Source organism: Acanthopagrus latus, chromosome 2 (assembly GCF_904848185.1).
Source record: "Acanthopagrus latus isolate v.2019 chromosome 2, fAcaLat1.1, whole genome shotgun sequence".
Taxonomy (NCBI): Eukaryota; Metazoa; Chordata; class Actinopteri; order Spariformes; family Sparidae; genus Acanthopagrus; species Acanthopagrus latus.
Window position 1 is genome coordinate 7,975,438 of NC_051040.1, and position 22,930 is coordinate 7,998,367.

Consider the following 22,930-nt stretch of genomic DNA (forward strand, 5'->3'; position numbering starts at 1 on the left):
AAACTTGAGACCGAGCCAGTGGTACTCTGGTCCTCACGAGTCCTGCCAACTGTCTTGTTTTTCTACTTGAAAAACCCACCTCTGAAATAAACACTGTATATCATCTGCTACTAGGGAAACATATTTTTAGCAGTCTGACCTGTGGAAACTTAAAAAAATTGTGCCAAACACTCGAGTTCCCTCGTATTTTACATGTTCATATTTCGTAAAATGACTTCGCCTCTAAAGCAGTTTGGATAATTGCGTTTAAATTGTGCCGAGTTGGCCAGCATTAGATATCAGAGGATGTATGAGGACAGCAAACCAACTGGACCGACATTCTGCACTGTATTACTGCAGCTCCCCTCTCTGATCGTCTGAAGAGAGACTTATTCACAGAATGGCTCATGGAATACACCCACAGTATGATCAAGAAGCCTGTAAACGTCTCTGATCTGATGCTTTTTCCTTTACATTTCACTTAACTGACACTGACGATGGAAAATATTGAAAACACACTCATACAGCCTAAATCGTTAAATACATGCCAAGCGGTACTACTCTGTCTGACCCACACCTCATACCCAAGACCACCATTACTCAAAAAGCCTTGAGCCCATGTTCAGCCCCCCAACACCCCCACCACTCTTCACATCCACTCACACACACACACACACACACACACACACACACACACACACACACACACACACACACACACACACACACACACACATTTCTTTCTTTCCCCATCTTGATTAGATTACAGTGAGCGGCTTGGTGACAGCCTCTGGGCATGCTAGAAGAGCGGTTGATATCTGAGCTCTCCTCCTCAGCCTTCACTCTCAGCCAGTCAAGAGAGCAAAGAGATAATATGTCTGAAGAGCTGACCTCACCTACGAACGCAGCCTTTAAATAATCATGGGAACAAATTTGTCAACACAGGTTGCCACTCACAAAAAGACTAAACGGTTCAGAAAGAGGACTTTGTCTTCCTACTTTACAAACCCACTGACTAAATGTAAACGTATTCCTTGCTCATATGTCTCTGAACATGCTGGTTGACCCTGAGGATGCTTACATCCACTTTGCATCAAAGCCAGCCTTTCGGTGCCTGACTGTTGCGGACAATAATGGGAATCTCTGATCCTTCCATGAAATGAGTAGGAAAGCTCTTCATTAAAAGATGACTAAACGAGATGCAATGATTGCATTCCTTTCGATATAAAACCTCGTATCTATCTCTCTGACAAAAAAACAGAAGCTGGGCCAAAACAGAAAGGGCTTTGTTCCCATTGTAGCTCCTGACCACCTACCAAGGGCCCTTTAGAGAAGCACTCACCCTGGAATGATCAGGCCACTTCTCCCCCAAGGCTCCGCAGGCCTACGGGGACCGCTGGGCCAAACACATCCTGCCCATCTCCTAAGAGATTATCCAACTCACTGAACACATTGATCACAGAAAACAGTGGAGGAAACTGGAGCCTGCTATTCAGCTGCATCTTAACCCAAACTCTTCCATTCACACCCACACTAGAGGCGCAGAAGAAATAGGAAGACATGCTGCACTTACTGGCTACTTCCAGCGAGGCGTTGTGGCTCACTGCCTCTCCCAGGTAGTTGCGGGCAACACAGACGTAGGAACCTTCGTCCGGCTTGCTCCGTCGTCCGTGGACGATGCGTAGAAAGAAGAGGGAGCCGCTGGGAAGCAGCATGCGCTGCGAACGGGGATTGTCCCTGTCCGTTTCCACCCGCTCTCCATCCTTGTACCATTCCACTGTCGGGGTTGGCCGCCCCTCTGCTTTACAGTTGAGAGTGGCGGGCTCCCCTTTGGAGACAATCAGGTCAGAGGGGTGCTCCACAATTCGGGGTGGGGTGTCCTCTTGGCGCAGACGGGATCCTGAGAAGAAATTACAAAAATGAAAGTTTACAGTTGTACCCTATGAAAATTATTGTTGAGCTTATTCAACTCTGGACTTCAGCCCGTGAAGTATTCATTTGAATACAAATGTTAGAATCATTTGGTGCAGTCATTAGCCCACTTAGGCCTGCAAGAGTCATTGTCTGGAGAATTCACAGCGAGTGAGTGACCATTTTGAGGTGATTCTAGCTGCTTCATACTTATTTTTTGTTGCATTGTATGTTGTTGTCTCCTCTTTTGTGGAACCATTGCAAATGAGTCTTCTTCCTCCTCATCCACCCTCTACCCAGGCGCCAGCCTTCCCCTTAATCAAACAGCATTTCCAGGAGGTAAGAACCAGTCTGACAGAGAAATCTCCTGTTGAGTGCGAAAAGGCAACTCTTTACAGTGTCTGGGCCTGACTGTCAAGACATTGTCATCGGAAGTCTTCCACTCAGCTCTTCAGAGTTCACCACATATATGTTTAAGTTGCTGTTCTAATTATTGATTGTGAGGTGAGGATGTCAAACTATCATGCCTTTTTATGCTTTATGATCTGCTACAGGAACACAATACTCAACTTGTGAGGCTGAGCAATGCAGTACACAATAAAGACTTGAATGAATATTGATGCCCCGTAAGGTTTGTGTTTTCACTCCTCCACAAGAAATACTGATATACATCTCACATTTACATACAGACAATATAGTCCGAAAGTTATAAACCAAGTTCTTGAAGGTACAATAACAGGTAGCAGATGCAAGAAGTAAAGACCAAATAAACTGCCAATCTGTGAGCAAAGGCAGCCTTTAATTACAGCAGCAGCTCCTTTAGTAAAGCTGAGTACGGCTCCAGCTGTGTGACTCTGTCATTTCTCAGATCAAAGAGCCAGAAAGAAAAAGGCTGTAACTGTAAACAATCATATGACACACCTTTAAGGTGAAAGGAAATGAAAAGATAAAAGATAAGATATAAATGCGCTGCAGGGGCAAAGATTACATACGCACCAAACAGCAGTGCCCACAGCAGTGCCAAGGGGGGTTAAGACCCTGGTGCTATCTCAGGCCATTACCACTGCTCTCTCCGACCAGTCAGCTGTGGCTATCAACCTGCTTTACATGCAAATTAGCTTCCTCTTGTTAATTCCTGAAGGGTGGGACTTGGTGGTTGTGAATTTATTGTGTGCCTACACACAATAGTTTGTGTAAGTGTGTGTGTGTGTGTGTGTGTGTGTGTGTGTGTGTGTGTGTGTGTGTCTGTGGGATGTGCGAGAGAAAGACAGAGTGTTTTTCTCTACTCGCCATATCTCCCAGCATAGGGCCTTTGGATCCCATTCAACACCAATTAAAGAGAGTCGGCTCTAATTGGAGGCACAGGCCTGCAATTAATTTGCCCAGTATCCCGTGAACTTGCCACACTGCCTCGTTTCTGTGCCCTCCGCCCATCCCCCCCCTGTTCCCCTCGAAAATCTGGTGCTGAGGAGGCATCTTCTTGTGGTCGCTGTATCTTTTTAAGTAAAGTCAGCATAAAGGGTGACAGCTCTGTGGAAAGATTAATCACTTCAATGCAAATGTGTAGCGCGGTCAATTACATATAATTAATCCAGTGCGCCAATGAAGGGCATCGTGATCATGGGTCTTTTTAAGTTCTTAAATGTTTATGAGAAGACAGACTTCTTGACTTTTCCATCACACATACATCTTCTGCACCTGTTGTAGTGACATTAATCTTATGCAACACTTGAGACTTGGTGCAGGCTCTTCTTAGGGAACACACACACCCTTAGCTGCACGTGTTTTCTACAACTACTGGTCACAAACTGCAGTGAGTGTGTATGGTGCAATGATAGTGGGAGAAGTGACCTAATAGCTAATGAGCTATTCTTAAAGGGTAACTCCACAAATCTTTACACATGAAAGTGTGTTTACAGGTCTTGGTAAACACTGCTTCATATAGGAATATAGTAGTAGAAAGCCTTTTGTGGCTCCAGAGGAGACTGCATGTAATCTGGTAAGTTTCCTCCAGTGATGTCACTAAGTGGCCGAGTTTTATTGTGGGTAATGTAGGCCCCAGGTTATAGGGAGCAGTCTCGTAGCATTGCACGCCTATAACCATGCTGGACTCATTATGGACAGTTTAAAAACAAATGATGAAAATCAATACAGAGCAGAACCAGCCTCTTTTATTCCACACATTCTTCTTCCTTTTGAAAACATGGTGCCTACATTAACCACAATGCAACTTAGCAACTGAGTGACGTCACTGGGAGCAATTTTTAATATTACATGCAGCTTCCTCTGGAGCCACAAAAAGCTTTTCTACTACTTTGTTTCACACAGGCAGTAGTACTTACCAAGAATGTTTTTCAGTGAAAATGAAATGCAAGACTTACTATTCTCACCAAATCTGTGACTCTTATTTCAATTACAGTATCTATCAAAATAATTGCAATATGCTATTGCCTCTTGTTCAGCTCCACAATGGTGAAATACAACAGATGCAGTGCAATGGAAAATTGGCAAGTAGACTAAAAAAACACTGTACTCGGGGCAATAAGACAAAAGCCAGTAATTTGTTGGTTAATTATTTGGGAACAGCATGACAAAAAAGGTCTCTCACAGAAATCCCTGTAATTCCAAAACTGTTTTGTTCCTTTCTGTGTGTCATTCTACTGATATTCTGTGGGTAAGAAAAGATATCTGTAGAGATTAAAGCATTTCTGAGACAGACAGAACCAGATGGAGAATTAACTAGAGCTGCATAAAAAGCCTTTAGCAAGAATGAATTAGTCTGAGCAAAGTTTACATAAAAATACTTATCTGTGCGTCTTGGCTGCTGCAGCCTTTTAAACCGACTAATTAACCTCCATTTGCAGCCTGCTCCCGTCACAAGCTTTTGAACCTGCGGTCCATATGCTAACGAGGACCAGCCCTTCGGTCAGGCTGAGCTAAAACACTTCGCTATGCCAGTATCGTATACAAGCCCGTTACCACCACCACGGCACCTGCACCAGCACTACCACTCTTCACCAGACAAGGCAGGCTAATATGTTTTATTAAATAGGACTTTGAAGAGCTCCGCCGCTATCTGCCCAGCCTGCTCCCTTCCTGATTTAGATAGCTCCTCTCTAATTTGAAATGGTCTGAAGTTTTGGGGTTTTATGGGGGAGCCATTAACTATTTAGATGCAGCCCACTGTGCGGAGAGCTGTGCAGCCGGCAGTGCTGTGTTTGATCAGCAGCTGTTTACTGTAGATGATTACACCGGATGTGCATGGTAACGTAGCAGAGTGAGAATACAATATAGAGGTATAGTATCCTGTTACAGGGGAAGCTGGTGAATAAACATTTGGCAGTTCATATTGAGTACTAATAAGCGTGATTCCTGCGAGGGTGTGTGTTTGGAGCTGCGAATGGATGAGAGCATGTATCATTTACACAGTGCTGTTATGCATTCCTTGTTCCTTATTGAATTCTCCATGTGTGCGTGTGTGTGTGTGTGTTGCTGCTCTGATCCCAACAGACACGGCGAGTGACCCTGGTTACTTCAGCTCCATTACCCTTCACCAGGGGGAAAAGACACAAGCAGCGTAAAGGATTATTCTGTCATGGCACAAACACCCCCGTGCTTCCCCCTCCACAGGTGCATGCCATTAGAAGATGGCCAACAAGCTAACCTCACTCCGTCCCTACATCACACACCGAGGACCGAGAATCTGAGACAGAAGCAAGAGAGGAGTGCGCACTTCCCTCCTGAACCGAGCAGTTCGGCGTCTCTTTCTCGCTCTGGTTTGAGTCGTCCAGCCCTCCCTTTATTTCAAAGCGCTGCCCTTCCTTCTCCTCTGCTGCTTTCAACCGCCCTCTCTCCTATTTTCTATCCCCCGCTTCCCCCCTTCTTCGCTTCCAGACAGAAAATGTGAGATGAGCTAATGCAATACACAGCCTCACCAAAGGGAAGCTGGGACTTCTACTGCAGGGATCTGATCGATTGGAGCCTCGGGCAAGATTCTCCTTCTCCCTTAACTCTCTCACTTGCTGGAGCTCTCTGTGTTTCTTTCTTTTCATTTACTTGCACGCACACACACACACACACACAAAGTTAAACTCTGCTTCAGGGAGCCTTTGCTTGCTGTGGAGGTAATTAAAAAAACCTACAATTCTCTGTGACTTTTCTCTCGCTGCTAAAAGCAATCTCAGTAATGAACAACAAAACCACGAGGGCCCAATAGCAACAACAAGCACAGCCTCAGACCCATCCATACAGCCACCACAAGGGTCCAGACCCAGACACTGACCCGCACAGCGTCTGTATGCATCCTAGGAATCATAAAGACCTCCGGGGTATTTGCCCACTCTGGTATCCAGGCTCTCTCCATCCTCCGATCATTAACAGACCTGGCAGCATCATGAGATTTGCGATGGTTCTCAAGAATCCAAGGTCATTCAGCTGTCCATTAGATCACCAGACATACAATGCATATTAACATTTTGGCTACCAGCTTCATATTGATTCATCTGTGTCTTGGGGGCGAAACTAGATTTTCACCTTGCAACGTGAGTAGATGTACTGTGAATCCATATTCGACGAGATAAGCCGGCTTCCTTAATCTGATCAAAAAAATTATATGCATGAGATACAGACCTACCTACCTATCATGCAAATATATTGGAACATAATTTGACCTACTGAGCAGGGCACTCATACTTCCCTCTGACTAACTTGGGGCAAACTATCGACCAGGACTGTGGATGTTAGGGTTAGGGTTACTAGCATTAGTAGCATCTAATGGTAATGTTTGCAGACTGCAACCAGGTGAACACCCCTCATCTCACCCTCCCCTACAGTGGCCACTAAACGTGTGGAAAATGGCAAAGGCCCTCCTTGAGCCACTGTAAATACCTGTAAATCCTACATACTGGACCTTTAACTTTTGGTTTTAATAATGTAGATTTGTATGGGGTGCTACAGCCCCCTTGGCAGCTTCAATTCCTAATACTATTGACAAGAGCTGAACAATTAATTATGTCTAATTACATAATAACTCCCAGAGTTACTAATGGAAGAATTTCACTGAGATCATTTCCTGTAAATGGCCAAGACAATGCAATAACATCTTATTTGTGGTGCTGCAAAGCTGGGAGAATGCAATCGATCTAACTGCTCTGACTGAAAGCATAGATGCCGGAAAACCCTAGACACTTAGCAGCCTCAGGACAAGAAAAAGCTAGACAGGGTCAGCTCTATCAGAGGCCAGGTCATTCCTTAAACACAGCATGGTTGCCCTTTACAATTAAGAGCTCATGTACCCCCACAGGCAACGTCGGGTTTACTACAGTTTCATCACTAATCACTCTCTGCATACAGCTGGAAAGAAGCAGAAAGGCAGGCCAAAAAAACAGACAAAAACAGTCACCTAGCTTAAGTAATAAGTTCAGGTCCAGTGCGTTCCCTCAAAGAAAAATAAATGTGCCTCTGTCTCTCATGGCGCTTTTCCATGGCTAATATCTTGGCAAAGTTTGAGAAGCAGGAAAGGAGCCAGGCACCTGCCCTTTACCCCAGAGAACTCACAGGGGAGAGGGGCAGGGAGGCCATTTAGATGTTGTCTCTTTTGTCCCTTGATGTAGGGAGAGAGGATAGTGTGTCCACTTCCCTGAATGATAAAAACACCTCCACAATGCTTGGTCATTCAGTTCAAATCTCGCCATAAAACAAACGCTGCCGGCCTGGATTGCATTGCATGTGACTCTTTGAACAATAGTGTGGTAAAGTTTAATTCCCCCCATAAAGATGCTCAAGGTCGCGGGATCTCATAAAGAAAGATGCTAAAATTGAGAGGTGTTGCAGGGGCCCGAGCCATATCATCACGTCCCTAATCAGATGTCCAGCTGAGCAAAGGAAGAGATATGGAATATGGGTCTGTGATAAGGAAGAGCAAGCACAGTAGGGCACTCCCTATCTACAGTGCCATTAATCTGTGATTAGGGGACTTAAGAGGGATTTATGGCAGAGATAAGAGCAGAGGGCGTGTCCCTCGTGGGTAGCCAGGCGGAGACTGGAGACACGCCCGCTCGGGACTGTGCCGGGCCAATAAATGACTGAAAGGAAAAGAAAAGGCACCCTTCTCTGTTGAATTAGAGAAGATAACGGCGAGAGAGGGCAGAGATAAGACGGGGGAGGCAGAAGGGAGAGACGGAAGCGCAGAGAAAAGGCAAGGTAGCGTTCTCCTGCTGATCAGATGACATTAACAGGAAAGCGAAACTGAATCTCGTACCGCTTCCACATCAGGATCCCACCCTGGAATGTGGCGCATGAATGACTTTGCCAGTTGCATCAGATCAGACCTGTTTTTAATGTTACACAAGGCTATCGCTTACAGTCCTAAGAGGCAGGATTAGAGGCCTGCGTGTGAGTGTGTGTGGGGACCCAGAGGTGGGGAGTCGGAGCGGGAGGGGGGATGATGGATATCTTTATGGCCTCTTTCTTTCCTCATCTCTTTGTCTCCGCTTACCAAACAGAGCGGGGTACGGTTACCTCGCTGATACTACAGCAGCACTTGAGAACAGATCGGCTTCCAGAAAAGTAGTACCACCGTCCAATTCAGCGCTTTTATTTATTTATTTTTTAATGAAAGCAAATCTGAAACACACCATCTGAGAGGTAGCGCACAACACTGCAACCCAACACGAGGCTGTTTGATTGTTTATCTGTATTTGCTGTTATAGAAACTAAGTCCACACGCTCACAGACGATTACAACGCCGCTAATGATATCTGAGTGTTATATGGCTTCTGCTGACTGCAATGCAAACATGACACAAAGCTCCTTTGTTATTGTTAGAGCCAAGACATTGAGCAAGGTTAAGCAAGTAATCATTGAAAAAAAAAAAAAAAAAAATCATCAGACTGTGGCGACTCTGCCAGGCAGAATTCATTCAGTTCTGAACAATAGAAATCACAAGACCTGCTCCACTTTACAACAGTTTTAACACGCCGACGGATAAACTATTCAGCTCTATCAGCATCACGTTATCACTGTTGCTGCCTTTGATCCTCCTGATACTCATTTGTCATAAACAATAAAGGAGCGTCAAATCTGCTGACGACGCCATAAACAAGCAGCACTCCCTGCTTTGCTCAGGGCCACAGGTTAACAACACCGGCTCCAGGGCTCTGATATAATCACGGTTGCTCATCGGGATGCGATCCAACAAAGGCTCTCCTCGGCCCGGAGCACCAGCCCCGGCTCGCGGCTGTCAGCTGGGGAACACATCCCCGGCTCTCCCTGAGACAGCCCCAGCGGAGCATTCCCTCGGGAGGCTGGGGACCATCCTGCTCTGGGGGCCCCCCATCTGGAACTGTGACAATAGGAGCAGTATCTCCACTTCTGCTCCAGGCTTCTCCCAAATGGGCCTGACACATTTGGGAAACACCAGGCGTGATCGCAAGTCTGATAAAGGAGTGCTGATACTTGTGAAACACCCATTAAATCAACTGATGACAACAAGGAAATCTTTTGTTTCGGTTGTCTTCAAAAACTCATTTTTCTCCCCTTGAAAGCTCATGGATGAAAATTAAAGATGAACGGCTTTCCTCTCACAAGTTAAATATCCATAGCACCGTCACATAAATTCTCAGCAACATATAAACAGGGAGTAACTGTGAAAAGACATGACAAGGGGAATATATACCATACAATAATGAATTTTCAACAGAACCCAGGGGACACAATTGTGGATGAGTTGTAGCTCCTCCTGATGCCAAGCTGCTCCAGCGAGCGTCATTAGACACAAATAAAAGCTGTCAAACTCTGCAGAGGGCCACGAGGGCAGAATTCATTCCTGCAGGATAAACACAGTTCCTATGCTTTATTATATCCATTCCCTGAGACAAGGAGGAAATCTGTAGTGGAAAAGACTGGAGTGCTTGTTAGGAAGCTGCCTGTCAAATTGGCTCTGGAGACCACGCAGGCAGATGGGCTGAACAGAGCAGGCTGGATGCGAGCAAAGAGTCGGGCCTGTCTTTATGTGTGCATGTCAGTCTGTCTGGTACCTATCTATCAATCTATTCACAGTGTGCGTGTCTGTGTGTGACTTTGAGCAGACTCGCAGGCTCCTCATGTTGACCCTGCATATTCACAGGGATGACCTAGAAGAAGAAAACCCAGCCTGAGAGAACTGAGAGCACCGGTGTCGAGGATGTCACTCCTTCAGCAGAGCAGAGATCCCAGGGAAAGAGCCGTAATTAGCATGTGCCAGGCTCAGACCCTCTATTAAGAAGCATCCGTAAGCAGCACAGTCAAGGTTTAGGGCATGGGGGGGATTGTGGAAAACAGAAGCACAGGGGAGCGTGAGTGGGCAATTACTTCTTGTTTTTGTTTTCCAGCATTGCCTGTTTTTAATGAGGTTTGACCAGCGCATTCTCAGTGATACATCAAAGCAGCCTGCAACAGCAGGATAGGAGAAGCAAGGGTAATTGAATATGCTGGTACATTTATTTCCCAACAGGGGACAGCGAGTGTTTCACTGCTGACTTCTTCCTCCATGAGCTGCTAGACTTGAAATCCTCAAGAGATTAATAAATTAGATTTCAGCAGTACGACTTGTGTAGTATTTTGAAAAACAAACAGTTAAACATGCCTTTAACACGAGTAGGAATGGTTTGGTTTCTGACGCACACCATATTATGCAACGATCGCAGAGGATTAAAAAACACCACCGTGGGGTTAATGTACACAAAGTGCTTAATTTAATTCAAAATCTGCTGTCTGCTCAGTTTTTCCTCTGTAACAATATGGTGCGGTGGTCTGCTCTTCCCAAGGTCACTCTGTACTGGCTGCAGTTTCCCTTCCTGTGAGCGACCCATGAGGGGAGTGGGATAGGTGGCAGGGAGTTGGGAAGGCAGGGGAGGGGCTGAAGAAGGACCAGCAGCACACTCAGCTGGCACAGTCCAGCCACAGGGAGTATGGCATTTGGGCCCGCTGCCAAGAAAAAGAACAGCTCTGAAGAGATGCCAAAGTGAATCGAGGCAGGCACGGCCAAAAAGCACCTAATGCTTTTTAAATGTTATTTAGTTGATGGCAGCGGCTGATACGGGCCCACTGTTGGACCGGTGTTATGTTACAGTCCCTGAGAGCAGAGCCGATGACCTTATGTAGGCTATTCTAAATGTTCGGCCAAACACATTCTAAAGCAAATCTCAGACAGCTGGGTGTTGAAAGGGAATTTCGGTTACAGCATTCAGACGAGGGTACAGCGGTAATGTCTGAGTGCAGAAACTTGGCACATTTCCCACCGGGTACCCTTTAGGTTAAAAGGGTAAGCACGGAGCACATAGCATCGGACTGTCAATGTGTGAAAGCTTGTGCATGTGCGTGCACATATGTGACGGCGGTTCATACACTGTGCCTAGGGATGCAAGGTATTATTAAAGTGAAACGTGGCTCCCAGAGGCATAGCGTAGGTTAAGACTCAGTGGAGCCAGTTTCTTATGTGGCAAGATCCCAGAGACACCAGCACGGGCCTGCTGAGTGGGGCATGGCCCGGGTCCAGCTAAATGGAACACAAATTGCCCCAAACTGTTCGAACCTGGCTTGGAAAAACGAGAGCGGGATGTAAGGCATGCCATGTGATGCACAGTAAATATTTGGTCAAAATTAATGAAGGGGCGAGGGCTGCCAGCAAGCCTTTTTCTAGACGTCCACAGAGGGGAGACTGTGCCCAGTCTGGCATTAAAATTAAATTTCCTTCTGCAGACAACTGCTCACTGGCCTGTCGGCTTTCCAGCACCCACTTACCAAGTCTTCCCCGCTAAACACACACCGACTGTCCAGGTACACGGCGTATCTAAACAAATTGTGTGCTCTTTCCGTGTCCTAACTGAGAATGACTTGATCACCGGTGTATCCCCAGTCCTTAATTCCCATCTGTCAGTTTTATACACCTGACACTGGAACTACTGTCAGACATCTGAATAAAAAAGCAAACCTGTCTTCCTTCAGAGTCGGAGGCGGGGGAGGGGTGAGGAGGGAGGAGGGGGAAATCAGATATGTGCAAGACAGCTGTGATGACAAATGCAAGAGACGAAATATCCCTATCACCAACAGCATTTCAGACTGTTTTGTAAGCGGAAATAATCAGCCTGAGGACACATCTTCTACTTTCCACTGACACTGCATTACGTCAGTTTTCCCTTAAAGCTCCTTTATAAAAGTGATCAGCAGTGAGGCAGCCGATGCTTTATATGGTTTGAAATCCATAATGTATGCTTTACTGTATGTATCATGAAGGGTGCACTCTCCCTGTCTGAACTCAAAACAGACAATTAAGAGCATAAGTGCAAATATAAAGGCCATGTAAGAAAGGAGGCATGAGCTCAGCTCAATCAAAGTCAAAGGGTAAAAAAAAATGCTTTGAATAATTTGGACCAGACAGAGAGAGACAAATATGTGTGTGCCGTCATTATCATTAAAGCATTAAGCAGAGGTGGAGGAGGAAGTGAATAGCATTGCTCTGAATGGGAACATTACGAGTGAAGGATAAACACCGGCTGTCAACACTGAATGTCAGACAGAATCACGGCAGTCAAGTGTTACAGCATTAATCACAGAGCACCTTCAAGCATTCTGCTACAAAGTCTCCCGAGCCAAAAAAGGTGAGATTACCGAAACCCAAGTGCATGTGGGGAAGTGGAGGTGAGGCCGTAAACCTGCGGAGCTTCCGATTAAGACTTGGTGACAGACGTGCGGCCAAATGTGAAAAGCAATCTTGTGCCCTGAGCCTGAAGAACCTGTCTCTCACATGGTGACTGCGATTGTTATTCAATTAGAGCTCCCATTGAATAGGGAGGGAGGAGGGGGTGTGGGAGGGAGAGAGGGTGACGACTGTACAGTGGGAAGGCGACCGAAACGGTGAAAGAGAGGAGTGATAAACAGCTCCGCGAGTCTTTTGAAATTGAAAAGTATAGTTTAAAAGCTTCTTGAAAAGGTGAAAATCCAGAGGCTTTCACTTTAAGTCAAAAGTGGCGTTCCAGCTCAGAGGGAGAAAGAGAAAGTGGCACTACACACATTATCAGCAGCGGACAAAATAAAAGTGCTCCGGATTATTGTGCTCATTTCAATGGTGACATCAGGTTTAAGAAAAAAAAATGGCACCAATTTGCAGAAAGTGGGTAAGCCTGATAATAGATCTGGATTAGAGTTAATCTCCCAACTCAGAGCGACTGTGTATTTACACGCTGGAAATTCACCCAGTTATTTGAATCCTCCTCACCATGGTTACAGCTGAATGGTGGGAGCGGCTGTGAAAGCAGTCCTATAATAGTGGATTTCAAGGTCACCTTCTCATTAATTATGTTTTCCAGCACTTCCTCTTAAATAGAACGCACCCCTCCTACTTTTATCACTGTCTTTGTGTGACAGAATTAGCCCTCAGGAGAACATAAAGTTGCTGATGCAGCTCGAGATGAGAGTGGCTGCTGAACACAAATCTGTCAATGCATCAATTTCAAAACAGTTCTCGGGGTTTAAAATAAACAGGAACTTGTATTTGATTGGGAGGGAGAAGCTTGTCACCGGAGAAAATCTTAACTCGGCAGTATAGCTGAGAGGGGGAGGAACTGGAGACATTAATCAACTAATTAGCAGTTTCTCTTTTAACTGCTAATTTAATCTATTCCTCTCAGCCTCTTTAATGGTATTTTCCCCTGTCAGTTATAACGAAAGAGCGGTTTAGCATTTCAAAAGTGTATCCAGGCCTTGCAATGTGAGGGTAATAGAATGGTCACAGGAGGCTGGGAGGAGGCCTGAGCTCAGGGAGCGAGGAAGAAAAGAAGGATACTGGGGAAAGGCTGTCCTCAATGCCACCTCTCAGTCTCCCCAGTGGAGAAAATGAAAGGGAGGGAGGTCCGAGGCCTTTTTAAAATGCACAAGGCAGAGCGCCCCACGGTAGCACGGCTTCTCCACCACCGCAGCGGGCCCGGGGCAAGCCTTCTGGGAGATCCTGAGTATGCAGAATTTAGACGCTACGTGTTGGCCGTCCCACACCAAAACCGAACCCTCAATGCCACACTGACGCCTTTGTCCCGGGATCATTTGTTTACTCAGCACTTTTTAAAAATCAACCTCACCTCTCCCCAGATGTCCACCTTTAAAAGAAGACCAAAAAAAAAAACCACCACCGTCCTTGCCTCACAGTTTTCCTACCACTATCACACTAATCAGCACATTCTGTGCCATGGGGGACCAGAAGGAATACGCTATGTGAGCACGGAGAGCCAGATCAAGAGAATTCCCAGAGCTGGTGTATCATGGTATGTTTGACTCCTTCGTCCTCCCTCCATCTCCCCCCCTCTTCCACACCCCGGGGTTGCCTTTGTGTAGCCGCACTCCCACCCCCAATACCACTCTCCACTCCTCACACACCCTCCGTCCCTCACGAACCATTCTCTTCCCCCTCCTCCATGCCTTTCAATCGCCCGGTTAAGGCGACACAATGCGGACTCCCCGTCCCCACAGGCTTTTTTCTGCATGTCGGCCTGCTTTATTTAAGAAAAGGCTTCGGTGCTGACCAGCCACAAAAAAGGCAAGTCTTAAAAAAAAAAAATTGGGGCCAAAACAAAAAAAAGCGCGGGGGATGGGTAAGAGGATGAAGAGATTCCTTTAGCCCCCTTTCGCCACCCCACACATACACAAACACACTCCCCACCTCTCTGTCTTCCCCTTCACATGTATATTAGTGGAGTCATGGGGAAACTAATCCACGGCGACGCCAGATCAAGTAAACACGCATCCTGAGTATCGAATCGGATCTGGATAAGCGTTATGTAATTTGCTCGCTCATCACTGCTCCCTGCAACACAAACTTCTTTGCATTTTTCACAACACGAAGTAAAGCTGCGAGAATTCTACGCGCACCGCGAGACACAAACTAGACAACACCTTTCAACCTATAAGGACACCCCATTTATAAACTTGAGCCAAGCTGGCAATGGGGGAATGTTTGTCCTCGGCGTCAACTGTCAGAGAAAGATGCATTCACAACACCGACTGACCCAGGAGTGTAATATCCTCGACACGCCGGCTGCTTTCTAGTATCAGCCAGCTCCAGACCAAAACGCTTAAACGAAGCTATGTTCCGCAGTATTCTTAGTGTAGACGGCTTAACTCTGTCAGACTATATGTTTTCCAGAGCTTACACTGACAGACAAGTTGACAGACAATGTGTCACTCGCTAAATAAGTCATCACAGCATTATCGGCAAGCGATGAGCGTAAGTGACTGTCTGAACGGAGGCGTGGTGAGACGGTTAACTCCCGAGGAATCGGAAACACCACGAGGGGTGACGCAGAGGGCACTGGGATGGATCCTCAGGTTTACGAAAATTATCTAAATCCTCTGATTCTCCGCTCAGACACGCATATCAGTCAAGCTGCAGCCACGGCGAATTACAAACTATCGACGTCAGATGGATTTCTTAATTAATCCAATTAAGCAGCGCTTTTAGGTCATTAAAGGAAGAGCAGTCAGGGCAAAGCAGATCATTAGGGTTCCCCGCCTAATTACCTGCCCTCAAACAAACTGCTCTGAAATGTTTATACAGTCCGTCATTAATGACTTAGTCGGAGTTCTCATGAAGAGGAAGAGGACACAGGCTGCCCTCCCACATTCCTCCATGTGGTTTCACTAAGCCAAAGTCTGCCTAATCCTGGATCTTAGGGTGTAAAACCCTGCTTGATTTGGATTAGGATCAGATTAATGTGTATTAGTGGAAGTTACAGAGATATGGCTTTATGGGCGCCGTCACCTCAAACAGGTGCGAGATTTTTCAGGCAGAGAGGCGACACGGCGCACCTGACCCTCTTACGTGCCGTGACTCTCAAGACGCCGGAGGGCTGGGCTCTGAAAAACAACACCACTTTTGGAATATAACCGGGTGACTGCGTGAGACGGTAAGAGGCCGGCTCTAATGAGTACGTTCTCAGGCCTTGTGAAAAGGTACGAAGACAGGAGACAGAGATGGGTCTCACCTGTGGTCTGTGGTCATTAATTGGCCCTGGAGCCTGCTGTGTCCTGTCATATAGCCGTGATGTAGGAGGTGGAAGGGCTCTGCAATTTATCAGCACTTAAGAGTCAATTTGTCAAGACCTCAACGGCTGATATATGCTGCAGGGGCTGGGGCTGATTACCAGGGCACTGCTCCCGCACCCCACCTTTTTTTTTTTTTTTTTATCAGCACTAGATACTCACACTCTGCTGCGCTTGGATACAATCACCCAAAAGAGTTCGCAACACATGGATGTGCACTCGAGGATAATTGCCCTGAAATGTCGCCATATATCGTTTCCTATCTCGTCGAAGTGATCCAGGGAGTGTGAGCGGCGTGGCCTCCTCTTGCCCTCATCTGAATGCAACCTCTGAGGTTAGCGTAAGGTCTGACGAGCACTCGGAGGACAGATAACAGCCATTTAGTGTACAGCAGGAGGACAGATCGCCTGATAACAGGGTGAGACATGATAGATGGAGGTATCAATTTACAACCTTCAGACGGGGCAAGGCGGCGATAAGCAAGTCACCACGTGTTTGACAGGGGGCAAAGGTCACCTCATCCCTCTCCCTCTTTTTCACACGTACGATCAACAGCAAAAATACTCTCTTACAACCCGGCCGGCAATGTGAGGACTCTCTTGATACGAGCCACGGATATGTTACTAAACACCATCAAGAGTTTACTTAAGAGATCTGATACCTCGCCCGCTCCAGAATGAAGTTGTTAACCCACCAATTAGCAGCAAATATGAAATCTTTTCCCGTGCGAGTGGCGTGTAATCCAATTTTCCTGACACCAGCGTCTAATCCAAGACCAATCCTTTGAGTATCTGCTGTCCAGTCCATCTCTATTAGCGGGCCCTATTCTCACGCCTCTCCCCACAAAACATCCCCAGACATCCCCACAACTAGGCGTAATTGGAAACCGTGGTGTCTGCTGGTCTTTCACACAGGCCGGGACCATTAGCAGCTCAGCTCAGACTGAGCTCAGGTTCTGGGGGCCGAGGGTCTGAGCAGATGGAGCCACCACCTAGCTATAAAACGCTCACCTCTGACCCCACTTCCTGTTTAGGTGCTACAGTATTTCCTCAAACGACTGCGGTGTCACAGGCTTTTAAGCATCGCCGCCACCACATCCCTGCCTCCGTGCAGAAAACAAAGACCCGATTCAGGAAGCCAAACTGAAATTTGAATGTGGATGATGAAATTCTGTAGAGAGACAGCGACTCAGGAGCCGGACGACCGACGGACGGAGAATAAAGACCTTTCAGTCTGAGCGTGACTGAGATCCTGAACATTCATACTCATGCAGACAGACTTCACTTCTAGGGACATGTGGTAACAAATCGAGTTTAGACAGGAAACCCTGAACAGCTTTTCAGATTTAAACTTGAAAACGACAACACTGAGAGCTTGCAGGTCCCTGTTTTTATCCTGGTACTTTAGGTTTGTTTGGGGTATCATAAAGGTACATTAAATAGCGTATAAACCCTTGACTGAAACAGTTCTATTTTGTGCCTTTTACAGGTTTTGTACAAGTCTTTCTTTGTGTAAAACGCTCCACTAGCTCCCATTCAGGGTGCTCCTTCCCTCAAGCCCTATAATGGGGTCCCAGGCATTTGCTTCCTCATAACTCAGAAGCAACTGACCTGGAAAACCCCAGCTATAATGGTCCAGGAGTTCTATAGAGACATCCATGTGATGGGTGAGGAGGAATAATGTGTAAGATAAAAAAAAAAAAAAAAAAGGAACAATGCGAGCAGACAAAGACAACTGAAAAACCAGGCTGCTGTAGCTCCACACATAACAGCCAGAGAAGAAAAGACGACACGAGGGAAGTCTCTGCATTTTGAGAACATAATACAAAATGTTGCGCTCAGCAATAACAGTCACCCGTGAGCAGAGGGGCGACACACATGGAAACATGTTCTCCATAGGGGCTCTGCTGTCTGTGTGAAGGATGATAGCTGCCCTGCACACACACACACACACACACACACACACACACACACACACACACACATCCCCACATGGCTTCAGCACTTCATGTGTGACTTTATGTGTGCTCAGCTCTTTAAAGTTAGGGTTAACCCTTCTACCAGGAGCGGTTCTGGTCACAAGAGGAGGAAAATGTCAGTTGTGGATCAGAAAGTCGTCTTCGAAAGCTAAAGAAACGCACCAGGGATGAGCCTCGAACACACATCAGACCGAGGCCTCGAACAAACTCAAAAATCCCAGATTTGAAACAAAAAAAGTTTGTGTCTTGTGTGCCAGGCAGCATGAAGGCATATCATTTATTAAATCCAACATTTTAGTAATTTAAATGAAGCTGCTGTGTTCTTCGTGTGCTGTAGGCCTGTAGATTTTTTCCCCTCCTCACCCAAAATTCAACCTCTCGAAACCCCAAAATAAAAATCCACACTGAGAGAAAAAGATGACTTCTGAATAACTGTGACTCTCTTACCTGAGCACACATGGAGAATTCCTAACAGAAATACAAATCCAATAGAAGTTGGAGACATAATTCAACGCCTCTCTTATGAGAAATGTTCTTGAGTAATCCAAATTATTCAGAAAGCAGCTCAGGCATCCGCTCCTTCATGTCAAACCTGCCAAAAGAAATCTTTAAAATCCAGAGTTTGAAAAAAAATGGAACACCCAGATTTTTTTTTTTTTGAAGGTTTTGTGAGTCACCAAAAAAAAAAAAAAAAGCCAAATATCAGAAGAGTCCAGGAGCAGTTTATCAAGAGCTTGTTTTGGCTTCTTTTTGGAGGATGATGAAGAAGAAGAAGGCTCCAACAGATGAAGGGGAAAAAACACCCAAACAAACAAAAAGAAACAGCTCCACACAACACCAAACCTCAACACATGCTCTGTTCCAGTAGTTGAGCCGGACTGAATGATGGCATGTGTGCAGAGAGAGAAGTGGAAGAGCTCTATCCTTTCTTTGAATTCATCCCGCTGCAGCCGTGCGCTCAGACCGCTCAGCTGATCTCATTCAAATCATTTAGTTCCTTTGTGCCAAAAAAAGGAAGAAGGAAAAAAAAGAGGACAAAATCTTAAATCCACCGAGACAGAAAGTTGAGTGAAAAGTGAGTTAAAATAAGGCGAGCGGTCTCTGTGGTCCGCGCTGTGAGAGACTCTGTCCCCGCACTCACATTATTTCAGTCCCCGATTCTCGAATCTGTCACTTGAGATCGGAAACTTTGCGAGTTAGTCCTGTCCTCCCTCATCCAGCGGATCTCTCGGACAGCAGATCAGTGCAACTTTTCCATCACTTTTTTTCCCTCTCTCTCTCTCTCTCTCTCTTTCTCTCTCTCTTCACCCCCCCAACTCCGAGTTTCTGCTCCTTTGCTTGCAGGATCCTGGTGCGCGTCGCAAAGACCCCAGAAACGCAGCTCAGACGCGAGGAGGGACACGCGGATTCATATTCACAGCATTTCATTCAAGGAAAAAAAAAAACAAAAACAGCGGAATGCCTCGTCAATTTGGTATGCGCCTTTCTACCCCCTCCATAGACCCGACAATGTTTCCCAGAGAAGAAATTTAACCTCTTCCCGCCTGGATCCCTGTGAGCAGCGCAGCCGCACGGCGCACACTGGCTGCCCCGCTGTATTTTCTTTAAGTCCCGTCCAACAATAAGAGGAAGCTTCTAAAACTATCCGGACATGTTGGGGTTATTTTATTTTATTTTATTTTATTTTATTCTCTCTGCGGTTCATGACTTAAAAACAAATCATCAGCCCGTTCAGATGATCGCCCAGGAGGGACTTGACAGTGTGGTTTTGGATCTGAGCGGTTATTATATAATGGCTCTAAAATACTTTAAGGTTTGTGTTTTGTCTCCTGTGGGTTTTTCACAGACTATTAATAATTCAATATTCAGAACTAGATCAGCTATAACATGTTTTTTTTTTTTCATTCATCCATATCTATCTGAAAGAAATCACTGGATAGGAATATTTAAACTGCACAAACATGTTAGATTATATAATAAAATGTCAATGAACTGCAGTTAATGCTCCTCATCAGTGCGCTGTGAGTTCATGGTGTTGATTCATATCTGCTGATCCGTGTTCCCAGTTTAACAACTTCCCCAGTGTGACATCAACTTGGGACCAAACCCACCATAAAAAAAAAAAAAAAAAAAAAAAAATGTGTTTCTCATTCTGTTATTCCTGGTTCCTCTGTGACGGCTGTGATCTAATGCAGCCTATAGCAGCGCGCTGCTTCTTTCAACTTCTGAGTCACAGACACACAACAACAACAACAACAACAACATCAGCCGCAGCAGCAGCACAGAGGAGATCTTTTTAAGATTAATTTATAACCGTGCGTCAAAAAGATCAGAAACGTGAAGACTTGAACCGTGAGTGAGTAGAAAGAACAGCTGAACGGCCTCCGCGCGTCCACAGCTGAGCTCTCTGTGCGCAGAGCCGCTGAAGATTTGTAACCCAACAGCGCCCTCCAGTGAAGCCTGCCGGAATTAATCTGATATTAAAAAAAAAAAGAACCCTTGTTTTCACCAGGGGTAAGTGTATATACGGTGATTTCAAGCTAAGGAGTGGCTGCTGACAGATCAGTCATCAGGCCCCGAGGGTTTCAATGTCCTTCATGTTCCACATACTTGTGTGATGACTTCATTTTGTAGGCTGAAGTGAGAATAAACACCATATTTTACTCTCTCATAACAGCACTTTACACTCAAACAGTCAAACAGTGAGTCAGCTCATGTGTGCTGAATGGAGGTTCAGTGATCAAAACAATACATCACAAGTATAATATATTTTTTTTCGAACTTGGGCACTTCTGTAGTTTCCTTTTATTGGATGCAAAGGATTAATGTTTAAATGCATCAAATAAACAGAGCATGAACGGCCCTCAAGCGTATGTTTATCAACAGGACCGCCACAACATCAATGTCTCTCCACATAATGCATTATTATTATAATTAATTATATTCAAACAATCTACATCCTGCAGAAAAATATCATAAGTCCGACACTGAATGAATGAATCAAAATGGCGCCCACTCTTTCTCCCTCTTTACAGAATTCTCAGAATATTTGAATAGGTAGTGCTGTAATGTTTTGTCACAAGTTTAGCTGCTGGACACAAGATGTCTCCTGTCTCACGGTCAGGTCCATTCTCAGTTCATCAGAAACACTGATGTGAATCAACAGTCACCCTGCTCAAACCTAATCCATTTTAATGAGCATGTCCTCTTCGGAAATGACAGCAGCTGATTACGACCAGTGTTAACTGCTGTGACCTCCAGCGGCGGTGGTGATAATTACAGCTGGAAAGGAGGAAGTTAGGAAACGTAGTATGAAGGATGAACCATCTGGTCAGGGAGGACAGGGACGGCTGGTTGGGTTAAACAAACACCGGACTTTCGTTCAGGACGCCGCCATTCATGTCCAGCCACAAAAAAAATAGCATGACATGAGCTAATAGCTAAAGTAGGTACAGTTACAGAAGTAACACAGTGACTTTCACCCAAACCAAGATGTTTTCCTGAGCTAAACCCAGCAGTTTTCTTGTCTAAACCTAAACAAACAGCGGGTGTGTGATGAAGGTCCAGTGCTGAGCTGCAACAGTCGCGGTGTTTGGAAAAAGTGATACGTGTCAGTCGACCCATTCAGCTGTTTAAGACGTGAGGTTATTTTACTGGATCTCTCATGATGCTGAATGCTGTCTGTCAACGCCGAGCATGTTTTTACTTCTCATCCATCCGTGTGTGCATTATATTACAGTTTTTACACACTCCATTCCCACTTGATCCTCATGTGCCCCCTTTTTTTTCCCTCCTAAAAGCTTTTACAGCCGCGGATCTTTAAAGTGGCTGTTCAGCTGAATACCACCAATTGAATAGTAAAATTTCCTCTAGCCAGCAGCAGGGAACTGTAACACAGAGGCTATTATCAGCAAAAGTCCTCGCTTGGACCCACCAGGAAAGGAGGCAGTCTGGGAGAGCTGATTGCTACAAGAGGATGTTAAAGCATTTCACTTTTTTTTGTTTGATGTAGCACAGCAAAAAAACAAAAAAAGCAAAAGTAAATCAGTGTCACACAAAACAGACTCTGTAATCACAGATCGCTTGCAGTGCTTTCATCTCTCCTTTGCTCACATTGATTACCTGCGAATAACAGGATGATAGGAGGGGAACGAGCAAAGTAAAAGAGATTGTTACGGTTTTATTGTACTGTTAAATCTAAAAAAAAAAACCCCATCCCATCCTAACAAGGTATGCGCATATTTAAGGTAGTCTTTGATTTCTGCCCACAGTTTAATGTCGAATCAAAGCATTTTGTATTCAGTTTTGGTTTCACCCGTCTTCTGTGGTTGTCAAAAAAGAAAAAAAAAAAAAAAACAGTATGTGCAAGTTAGAACGACTGAGCTCCATGAACAGCGAGGCTCTCTGTCCTCTCTCTTTCCCCTCCCTTGCAACCTTGATCAGGCCAGCAGAGGCTGAGAAGATGACATACTGTCAGGGCTGTGACGGCAGCTGAGACAGCAGAGAGCTTTTTACGCCAGAGCCAAGAATACACAAGGTACAAAAGGATCAAACTTCCCCATCCTGGACTGCAAAGCGCTCCAAGGCTTCAATGCTTTAGCAACCGCTGAAGAGAACCAGAGCTGCTTTTCATGCCGTCAAAGAGCTGATGAGTCATTATTTTTTTTTGATGACAGTTATGTAATAAAGCACTTTTTTGTACTTACTGTGAGAGACGCTTTTACATTTGTGTGGTTTGTTGTGGGAGTGGCCCAGAGTCTGGTGGTTTTGCTCCCAAGGTCCAAAATTATTAGGCAGCCGTTTGCACCAGTGAGACTTCTGTGACCCGCCGTTGCGATGGGCCCTGTGTGGACCATGATGGTCTTTGGGAACTCCCAGCATGACCAGCATGGCAAACAGCACCACCAGCAAACACACAATCTGCATGGTGGACGTGTGTGGACGACACAGGTGCCAGCAGGCGTGCGTATAACTTGCTAGATCAGCGGCTGCAGA

General features: G+C 45.6%; 1 protein-coding gene across 6 annotated transcripts in view; it reads right to left on the minus strand.

The window, feature by feature from the left end:
- robo1 (roundabout, axon guidance receptor, homolog 1 (Drosophila)) overlaps positions 1–22,930 on the minus strand; it is a 235,024-nt gene that overhangs the window by 114,438 nt on the left and 97,656 nt on the right. For 5 of the 6 annotated variants that reach the window (XM_037075190.1, XM_037075183.1, XM_037075211.1 and 2 more), the window contains one exon: positions 1,553–1,879. In XM_037075190.1, coding sequence (XP_036931085.1) covers positions 1,553–1,879 — 327 coding nt within the window. Of the gene's footprint in view, positions 1–1,552; positions 1,880–18,382; positions 19,497–22,930 lie in introns of those variants that run through there. The other variant, XM_037075206.1, reaches the window with a different exon arrangement.